We start from the raw sequence: 11,245 nt of genomic DNA on the forward strand, positions 1-11,245 counted from the left end.
GGGTCCCAACTATGGGTTAAATAGAATCTGACTTAAAAAAAAGTATATACTCCATTAAAAATTGTTCCTCAAAATAACTAGATTCGGCATTAAATAACCTGAAAAAGGTTGAGATGCCGTAAAACAAAAACAACCAACCAACTACCCAATTCATATAAGTCATAATGTTTCTTCACAGTTGTTTACACTTCCTCCTCCTCCTCATCATCTATGACTGGAACACTTTTTACATTGTCACAGTTGCCATCTTGGCAATGTCCACATGCACTGGTACATTCTGGTTCATGCTTTCTGCTTTGATCAACTAATCTTCTTAGAGATTCAACGAGTCCATGGCGCAGTGGATAGACATTGCGTCTGCAGTTCCAGATGAGCATTCTCTGATAATAGTGGTTTCAATCCTATTCAAACAGATGAGAGGATTAGTTGTCCGAAATGTAATTACTGGGGACACAGTTATAAGACTCAGCATTTCTATTCCGTCGCAGTTAATCACCTGAAGAAGGCCAGAGGAAACGTAGTGAAACAACAGCTATGAAGATGAGAATAACAGTCCGCAAAAAGTGAAAACACAAATTATGAAGCCTTATCTCAAAGGATTCCAAAAACAACAAAAAAATATAATTGATTTTGTCGTTTTTTTTGTTTTTTTTTCTTTTCCTTTGCAAAAATCAATATTCTGTAAAACTGGAAGCAAAAACAAGAAATTTCCTTTACAAAACAAAATAAACGCCATGAATAAATATTTGAAGATACAAAGAACTTAAAACACAAAACTTTTTATAAAATTACTGGGTTTGGCATTAAATGACATGGAAAGAGTTGATATGCCATAAAACAAAATAACTAAATCATCTTTTTCTAGTTGGTATTACAAGACAGTCTTGTCTACAATACAAAAATTGGTAAATATAGTGAAATTCAATCTCAATTTGCGATGTTTTTTGGTCCCCCCAACAAAAGGAAGGTGGACCTGTAAATTAACCTTCGTTCGTTCGTCCGTCCACACTTTTCTCAATAACTAACTTTGGAATTTAAAAAAATTTTGCACAAACATTAAACATGATATGAGTATAAAAAAAGTAACAGAACGGATTTTCCAGGGAAACTCCGGTTGCCCCCCCTAGAGATGCCTTTCGGATTAAAATGGCTAAAATTGACATTTTTGTGCTTATTAAAAAAAAATTGATGCCTTGGATTTTTATAAAACTTTCTGAAAAGTTGTAACTAACTGATTTCTATATAATTTTGTTTGTCTATACTTTGCGATAACTCTTGGATGTGCCCCAGGGTCTCTTTTAGGGCTAATAAAAACACTCCATTTTTGGGACTATTTTACCATATTTGTCTAAAATCTTCTGTGTATGTCTATTTAGCAGTTTTGCATGGTGCTGAACTCAAATTTAAATATCTTAAGGCATTGGGGACTTTTGGGACTAAATGGGGCGAGGGGGGGGGTAAAATAATAGACTTAGTCATTTCTTTTTTTTTTTGCATGGTGCAAAACTCAAATTTACATATGTTAAGGCCTAAAACTGCACCATTTGTTCACTTTCACCAGGATTTGATGTCCCCTAGGGACTTTTGTGGCTAAATGGGAAGGAGGGGGGGGGCAAATGCTGAACTTAGTCATTTTTTTTATGCCTCGTTCACTGTGCACTCACGTGGGACCATGCATGCTTCACTTGTTATTCTTTCCTTTTATAAAGCTTAAATGCAAGCAAAATTTAATCTTTTCTACTTTATAAATGTATAATTCTTTCTTTTGTGTTGGTGATATTTTTTTTTTCTTCTTCGGCTACTTGAAGCGATCTTACTATTTTCAGGGATGATTTTATTTTTTGAAGGGTGGTGTTAAGATATAGTCTACAAATCGATTTTTTTAATATATCATTTTAAGCAAAAACAATATTGCGTACTTAATTGTATTGCCAAATATTGTAATATATCCGAAAATTATGAAAATTCATCCCGTAAAACAACTGCTATTGTGTTTTTAATAATAAAAAAAAAAATGTCTATCGCTTATAACAACAAATATTGCAGCCATGAAGAATTAATCTAAAATATTCGTTTCGGAGTTATGTCCCTTGCCTGTCTACTTTATAACGTCTAAGAAAAATGTGATTTTACACAATTTTCCAGAAAAATTACTTTTAACTATAAATAACTCTCTACTGAATGATTTTTCATAATTTTAGGATGTATTACTATTTTCGGCTTGACAATTAAATACATAATATTGTTTTTGCTTAAAATGACATATTTAAAAAAATTGATCTGCTAACTGTATCTTAACAAGCACCTTTAAAGTAAGTGTTTTTTGGAATGTGATATGCATGATATTGTGTAACTTTATGCTTTTAAAGATAACCCCACTTTAAAAAGTGCCACTCATCAATATGGTAGGGTTTTAAATTGTCTTTCACAAAATAAATTCAAATTGAAAACTTCAGTGAATGAAATTTTGACTCTACGATCAAATTCTGTTTGTGTTTCAGTCCATTTTTACATGGTTCAAATCCGATTAAAAATAAATCAAATCTAAGATTTAATGTTAGCAGTTGAAAGGAATCATATTTAAACAGTCAAAGTCGTTTTTTTTTTCTTTTCAGTTCGTTACTCATTTTTGCATGCTAAAATTTTTTAGATATGATGGCAATTAAGTTTTACATGGAATTAAAATAAAGTCTTGAATAGAATTAAGAACATTGTTGATGTGATGACGTAGCATTTTTTAAATTTTAGTTATGTTAACGAACTCCTGTTTTTAGTAACACAACATTCCTCTTCCTCCTCACCTCTCTTTTCGTCATTCCACGCGGATGTGACAAAAGTGGGGTACATCTGCATTAAAATAAATATAACAAAAATAATTTTTTTTTGAGATATCCACTGGAATTCACCCTAACCCCTAATCATAGAAGACTTTGTAATTTGCGTGTGCATATGTTTTTTTGTTTTTTTTCTTTTTAAATGAAAAATGAAAATCAATTTTTTTTTTTTTTTTAACTAACATAGAAAACTTTGTAATTTGTGTGTGTGTGTGTGTGTGTGTTTGATGTTATATGATGTTCCCTAGAAGAGAAAATAGAACGCCCCATCTTGTTGACGATTGTATCAAAGTAAATGATTAAGGAAAAAATTAAAATGTAACATCAGGGGGTGTGAGTTCCGTTATAAAATGTAACAATTTTTTGGCCCCCCAACAAAGGAAGGATTGGACCTAGTAATTCACTCCCGTTTGTCTGTTTGCACTTTTCTCAAAAACCGCTCGTTGGATTTTTAATTTTGCACAAACATTAGTCATGATGAAAGTAAATTTTTTACTCGTAGAGAGGAACCTCGCATGCTCGGCTTGTTTTCTACTAATTCACCCCAAACAAGGCATATTGTCACTTGGACATAATTGACTACTTTTAGGACCATATCTACAGAGACACTATAAAGGAAGTTGAGAGGCGAGATGTTTGTTTGCATTACATTTAAATTTTAATATGATAATACAAACAAGAAACCGAGATGGAATTCAAAAGTTTTGCAGTTTGAGGGAAGAAACTATTAGAGTAGAATGTCTAATATTAATTTGCTTGTTGAGTAAGCTTGTTGGATGACCCCTCCCTTGCAAGAGCAAAATCCTATTTGTGAAACATTTTTCATCTTCATAAAAAAAATTCAAAATTTAACTTTTTAAAAGACCAAAAACAAGTGCGTTTTTTTTTTGTTTTTTTTTTTAAATTTAAAATAAATAAATACATTTATTTATTAAAAAAAAACAAATTTTCAGTTCATAACAGAACTTTGGTCGGGGTAATTCCAGATTTTTTTTATTTTTACATACCATACTGCTTGGGACACCTTCAGATGTTATCGAAGCAAGGTTTTATGGTTTAATATCTTGTACAGTGTATGCGCTGGTCTTGTGCACATGTCAAATAATAGAAACCCCACTGTTAATTGATAAGCACTGTTTATATTGGAATACAAATTTAAAATTTAATGGTTTAAAAGACCAAAAACAAGGGCATTTTTTTTTTTTTATAAAAAATCTGCACTTGTTTTTGGTCTTTTAAATTTTACATTTTTATTCTAATATAAAGAGTGTTTATTAATTAAAAGTGGAATTCCTATTAAAAAATGTATGCCTTTTTTTTTTCTTTTTTTTTTTCCTAGGCCACTTTAAATTTTAACATGTTGGTACAGTCAGGAAATAGGCAACGGAGGGAATTTGAAAGCTTAGTTGTTTGAGGGAAGAAACTATTAAAGTAGAATGTCTAATATTAATTTGAGTTAATATTAATAAATCTTAACAAGATTGGATAACATCTCCCATGCGAGACCAAAATCCTTCTTGTGGACTATTTTTAATTTTCATAAAAAACCTGTTTTTTTGTTTTTGTTTTTCTAGTCCACTGGATGCAAATAATTATAAAAAAAGAGCTACAATCCATGCATCGCTAAACAATCACAAGTAAGTATTTTGTTTACGTTTTTATTTCTGTTTCAGCAAAAAATATAGACTTGCCACTCTTATAAACAGTTTTTTTTATTTTTATTCGCTTATGATTTATTTATTTAAAATAAATAAAAAGTTCAAATGAAAGTTAATCACATCCTTTTGGAAGTATTTCGTGAGGTTAAAAATGAGAACTTTAGAAAACTGATCAATGCTGTGAAATGTTTTTTTAGATATTTAGTGAATCCGCCCTAAACTCTAATCATGGAAAACTTTGTAATTTGTGCGTGCATATGTTTTTTTTATTTTTTGTTTTATAATTTTATTTTTATTAAATGAACAATGAAAATCATTTTCTAATATTTTCGGTGAAATCCACACTAATCATAGAAAACTTTGTACTTTGTGTGTGATTTTAAGTTTAATGGGTGATGGTTCCGAGAAGAGAAAATAGGACACCCAATCTTGTTAACGGTTGTATCAAAGTAAATGATTAGAAAATAAAAAAGTGATTCTCCTTTTTACAACATTACTCGGTTTTGTAAAGTTTTCAACAAAACTGATTTTATTTAATGATAGATCATTTTCTCAACCTAAAGTTGCAGAAAAAATTATGACATCACTAACCTATTAGGAATTTTTACAATTTTTATGCAAAATTTGACTTTATTCATCAACATAGTTCCTTTCTAGGATGATACAGATTCCCTCATAGAATTATTTTTCTTTGTCTTCAAAATACAGATCATTTTTTAGTGTATAGTTAGGAGTGCATATAAACAGGGTCTATTACCAAATTGCTCCTCATATTTGTCTAAAAGAACAACCTTCAAAGTCACAAAACTCCAAGAAAATTCAGCTGGAGAATTTTTCCATTAAATATGCTATACAGCAAAGTATGGTTGAAGCATATAAACAAGAAAGGACATTTAATAGCGTTGATGATTTAGAAGAAAAATTCATACAAATTACTGGAGTGTTATCAGGTAGCAAGACACACTTATTATATGCCGTATTATTAAATCCTCATGTTCAAAAATAGGTTTGTATCGTGTTATTATGATTTTTCAGTACATGCATTCTGCAGTGATGTGAAAATGAAGACTATAGGGGAATCTAGGATTCCTAACCGTGTAACTGATATAAATACTCTACACACTTTGATTGAAAACATGAAGAAAATGAACATAAAAGAAAGAACCAAAACTCAAAATGTAATTTCTATATAAAAATTAACATTATTTCTGCTATTTGTGCAAGAGGAGTCATTTAAATTAGCATTACAAGCATATGCTGTATTTTCATAGACATCGGCAATATTACATACCTAATGTGCTTCAACAAGTCATATCTTTTTTATTTGTAAGTCAATTTTTAAATGTTAACATTTCATACGTTACGTTGCGATACAAATGTGCGGGGAAAATTTGATTGGATATGGCTGAAATTTTAAAGGCTATATAAATAAAGAAGTCCATCTCTACTGGCCTTTGATTTTTATTTTTAGGACCACAGGGAGCAAAGTTACGACCGAGCAAAGTTGACGAAGAATATTTCAAAATTAATAAGCTAAATCTGTATATATCATCCATTTTCATATAGATAATAGTTTCAGAATTATTTTCATGTATAATATGTAAATATTTGAGAATTATTAATTGTGCAGAAATTTCTTTAAAATGTTATCTTTTATAGAAATTAAGGAATATAGAATTTAACGGAAAACTACTTGCTATGCTCTAATGCGCTGACTACAGTCAGCATATTGACGAGTTTCATTTTGTATTTGTTTAAAAATAGAAAACTGTTTTTCTGCTTTCAAAACGAAAGCAGAAAACGGTTCCATTTTTTATTCTGAGTTTGTCAATTTAAAAAAATTATTTTCAAATTTTTCAAATTTGATTTCCAAACAATACTATTTTGTTGTTTTTAACGCTTTTAGTACACATGTACTAAAAGCGTTTAGAATCAGCAAAATGTACTAAGTACATGCGTTTTTGTGATCGTGGTATTAATTACTTCTTACTTGTACTTAAATTAGAATTGTGTTTTTTTTTGTTTTTTTTTTTAGTGGTAAAAAAAAACAAAAATAAATATTTAAATAAATAAAAGGTACTTGTGCACTTACGCTACCATGCTGAAATAATGTTATTTAGAAACCCATTCTTAACATGGGGAAGGAAGGGTGTTTTGGTAACTATTCTGTACTTTCACCTAACAATTAAATAAAATAAACATATTGTGAAACTTGAATTTAACTTGAAAATACTATTTGAAAAATTAGCACGGTAACATGAGTGCATAAGCAGCCAAATAAATATTACTAAAGGCAAGATAAGTTACTCTTCTACCTAGTTGGATAAGTTTTTAGTGTATTTATTTAATGTAAAATGTCTGTTCATTTCGACAATTAGTGTTACACAAGCGCAAGAAAACTAACCACGTGGTATTTCATGTCTTTGAAATCTCGACAATGACTTGAAAATATACAAAATTCTGTTAGAAACCCAATCGATAAATGTCCTCGTGACATTTATTGGGTGAGTTTCTAATAGAATTTTGTATAATTTTTTTTTTATTATTAACTCATTGTGAAGATCAATTTTTTCGAATCTGTAAAACAAAACGTTTTTTTTTTTAAACTGAGGATATCTAAATAATAATAATTAAGCGGTTCGATAAAGAATTTCATTGTGATGCACTTTGTAAATTTTTACCTTGTTTTCACCATGACATTTTTCTTTAAAAATGACTACCTCTTAAGGTTTTCGGGTATGCTGAAAACGAATATTGCATTTAAATTTTTTGCAAATAAGTAGCTTTCCGGATATTAAGCAATGTCATTTCTTATGTTATAGCTGGTGGCCATCTTGGTACGTCTGTTTGCACATAGTTTCTTGCACATAGTTTCTCATAGTTGTGCTCTCCAAGATGGCAACCAGTGATAACATAAGAAATGGCATTGCTTAATATCCGGAAAACTACTTATTCGCAGAAAATTTAAATGTGATATTGGTTTTCAGCATACCATAAACTGAAAAAAGTAATCATTTTAAATGTTAAGGTGGAAACAAGGTAAAAAATTACCGTTTTATTTCTTTGTTTACATAGTTGAATTTTCAGTAAAACAACAAAGTAGAAATGATGAAAATTACCATCAGCTGTTGAATATATAGTTTTTGCTTATCAGGATTCCTGGTATTGTGGAAGCTACATTCAAGGATTCATGTAGAGTACAATTTATGGTTGCATCTCAGAAAATAGGGGTATATTTTGGGCCAGATAGAGAGGATTTACAAAATTGAAAATTGGACTGGTCCCAAAATGCATAAGTTCTGGTCAACTATGGGAATTTCCATCTTAATTATTTGAGTGAAATGATTATATTCTATTCCTTATTATGTAAGTACAATCCTAGAGGGTACAGACTGTTAAGAGACACTAAAAATGTAATTTTACCATGTTATTCAACTATCAGAAGAATAACCTTATCAACTTCTTTGAATCTTGTAATTGAACAACATAACAATTTTTTTTTGTATATTAACCCATTTCTGCTTGAATTAATTTTTTGTAAAATAACTTCAATTTATAATTTTTTCTGATGTTGGCTCAACATAATTGATTAGTGTTAAGTGTTGCGACATTATGTTGAACAGAGTGCAGTCTCGATACGGAGTGTGAAGTGTTTTCCAGTAACAAGGATGGCGGCTAAGTATTCAAATGCGGTTCATGACATGGCCAACGGCAAACTGATTGAATCCAAAATTCGACAATTTTTATAGTAACTTTGGAAGATTTCATTGGTTGGTTTAGCACAGCTGGTGGTTATAAAACCGATTGGCGAATTCATTGGTCTCATACCCCCCCTCCCCCGTAGTCAAAAACAGTTTACAATTAGAAAAATGCATTAGTTTATGTATGACACAGACACATCTTTTCACAGTGGAAGCAGAGCATAGACTGGCAGGTTTGAAGAGCTGTATGCATACATAAGTGTTGTGACATGTCTGATGAGTGTTTCCAATGCACTTGTTTAGGCTTTTTTTTCATTCTAGAGAACTGCATGATGCAATATTGTATCATGCTGTTGCTTTTATGCTTAGCAGTGTATTCTCACAATATAAGGATGTTGTGCATGTTATGCCAACTGAACGTATTCTAGCTGAGGACTTATTTGATATAATCAAATATTCAATAATTGGTTTAAAGGATATAGGCTTTAGAGTATTATCTGTAATAACATAATAATGCAATAAATAAAAAAGTTATGCCTTTTTGTATCCTAAAAAGTTTTCAATTATATATCTGCATCCAGTTTTAAAGTGTAGACCTCTATTCTACTTATTCGACTCTGTACATATATTAAAGTGCATTAGAAACAACGGGCTTGGTCAAAAAGACGAAAGTAAATGCATGATGTTCCCAAAGTGTTGTCATAAGGAAAATCATGGATTGGATAACATCCAAAATGGCCCATTTTTTAGATTACACAAACTTTATGCTTTGGAATTTCAATCACTTTTGAAATATTGTTACAAATTGACTTCAAAAGTCCTTTCTCCCACAAATCTTGAAAGGCAAAATGTTAATTTAGTTCTACAAATTTTCCATGAATTGCTGATCTTGAATTCAGGAATTGCTGACCTAAGGTAAACAAATGTTTGCTCAACTATGCAGAAATTGCAGAATATATACAGATATTTTATATTTGGTGGACAATACTGAAGGTTAGAACACTATATAACGGTTGTCAGCTTCGTAATAAATATGCTTATCCACTTTAATTACATGGTAAAAATTATAGATTTTTCTCTAGCTTCTGTGACTGGTTAGAAACTTGGGATAGCATTCCTGGGGAAACTGGAAAATTAAAAAAAATATACACTGTTTTACACCATACGATGTGCGCAATTATAGAATTAACTAAATATTGTGTTAAAGAATTGAACATGTTATATATATTACCTGGTAAGTCTCAAACAGATCAACTTGAAGCAACTTGAAGGCAACTTAGTGGGGATCAGTATAATAGTAATAGAATATGTCAAATGTTTAAATGTGAAAAAAAACTCAGAATGTTATCAGTATAAAAACTGAGCCACTTAATAAACAAATTATTGATTTGAAATATTTACAAGAAGCTAACTGGGATGAAATGACAACATAGCAACATTTAGAAGTTTTTTTGTTTTTTTTTACATAGTGATCACCACTTATCAAGGCCCGAAAGCCACTCAGGGATAAGGGTTATTGCAAGTACATTACGTTAGTGTGGAGATTTGATGAAGTGTTTACTTAAGGGGGCGGTTCATTAGGAATTTGTTAACATTGGACTTGAACACATCCAAGTTGTAGTCCGGTGGGAAGCAGGCAGATGAAACAGAGTTCCACAGGCGTGCAGTTCTAAGAAAGAAGCTTTGTTCATGGAATCCACGTTTTGATTTAGGCACAGATATAGAGTGGGGGAAATTTTTCACAGTGGATTCGGCTAGACGAGTGTTTGTCGTGAAAGATTGGCGAGGGGGGACCAGAGATTGGAGTTCAGACGAGCACCTGCCATGGAAATAATGATAAAAAAAGGATAGGCTCGCAACGTCAAAGTTTATAAATTTAATATAGATGCAGCAGGGAATGATATTAATCAGTGTAAAGAAGTACTACTTGTTATTTTATACATATGAGGTTATTGCTCTTATGTAGTATTTAAGAAAATAAAATGCAATGGTTGCAAAAATTTAGTATCTGGAAGACATGCTGTGGAAGACATACCTGAAATAAACAGCTACTTTTAAGGGATTAATAGAGGTTCTCTGTTATATTCTAATGATATAGCAACAACAAATTTTGTTTTGTACAATTATATACTTACTAATAAACTGATAAAAAATCCTTTTTTTTTTCTTTCCATAAAACAGACAATTAGCCATGCACATAACATCGAATGTTTTGGCAGATGCTGATCTTCTTGTTCATGTTGATTCATAAAATGATAGTCACAAAAATATAGAAAACATAAAAAAAAAAAAATGATTATCTTGAGCTCTTTTAATGCTTTCTTAACTAATTTTTGTGGCAAAGAGAATGATATTTATTAATAAAAGATATTAACAAAAAAAAAATATTTCAAACATTCAAATAAATTTTATTATTTGTAGTAATTCTGACTACTGTTCTCATCTTGTATGTTGTTTTTTTACATGGTAGTCACTCAGGGATAAGGGTTATTGCGTGTACAGTAATCAATGGGATAATATCGTAGTAATCATTAGTAATGGAGATTGGATAAAGTGTCTTAAGGGGGGGGGCGGTTTATCAAGAATTTGTTTATGTTGGACTTGAAGAAATCCAAGTTGTAGTCAGGTGGGAAAAAAAGTTCAAATGTATTGTAAACAGACATCTTGCTGCTCGAAACATTGTGAGAAACACAATCAAGATGAGAACATTAGTCCAAATAATCCAAGTAATCCAAATTATCAATCCTCGTCTCAAAAATTTAGAACCCCGATATATGCGTATACAGCAAAGGGAGGAGTGGCATTATCATCTCTCACACCTAACACTGGTAAGCGCTACAAGACTTTCTTTTGAATCCTGAGCATAACTCCTCAATATAGACAAACAACTTGTATATTTTTCAATCTACGAACATTCTCTTCATTATCTAATGAAGGGCAGATGTCTGTATGTCCAGCTAAAACTTGAAAAAATACACAAAAAACACAAAAAACACTCACAAAGTTGTTGTTTTTTTTTTTAATCGATACAACTTCGGATGTATAATATCTA

The 11,245-nt window shown here is 30.8% G+C and overlaps 1 protein-coding gene across 5 annotated transcripts in view; it reads left to right on the plus strand.

Annotated features, from left to right (window-relative positions):
• The window catches only part of LOC145278044 (uncharacterized), a 171,082-nt gene that overhangs the window by 63,419 nt on the left and 96,418 nt on the right, over positions 1 to 11,245 (plus strand). For all 5 annotated transcript variants that reach the window (XM_080130267.1, XM_080130266.1, XM_080130269.1 and 2 more), the window contains exon 9: positions 4,409 to 4,471. In XM_080130267.1, coding sequence (XP_079986393.1) covers positions 4,409 to 4,471 — 63 coding nt within the window. The remainder of the gene's footprint in view (positions 1 to 4,408; positions 4,472 to 11,245) is intronic.

The sequence above is a fragment of the Euprymna scolopes genome, chromosome 6, assembly GCF_053919585.1.
Source record: "Euprymna scolopes isolate OS-2025 chromosome 6, ASM5391958v1, whole genome shotgun sequence".
Classification (NCBI taxonomy): Eukaryota; Metazoa; Mollusca; class Cephalopoda; order Sepiida; family Sepiolidae; genus Euprymna; species Euprymna scolopes.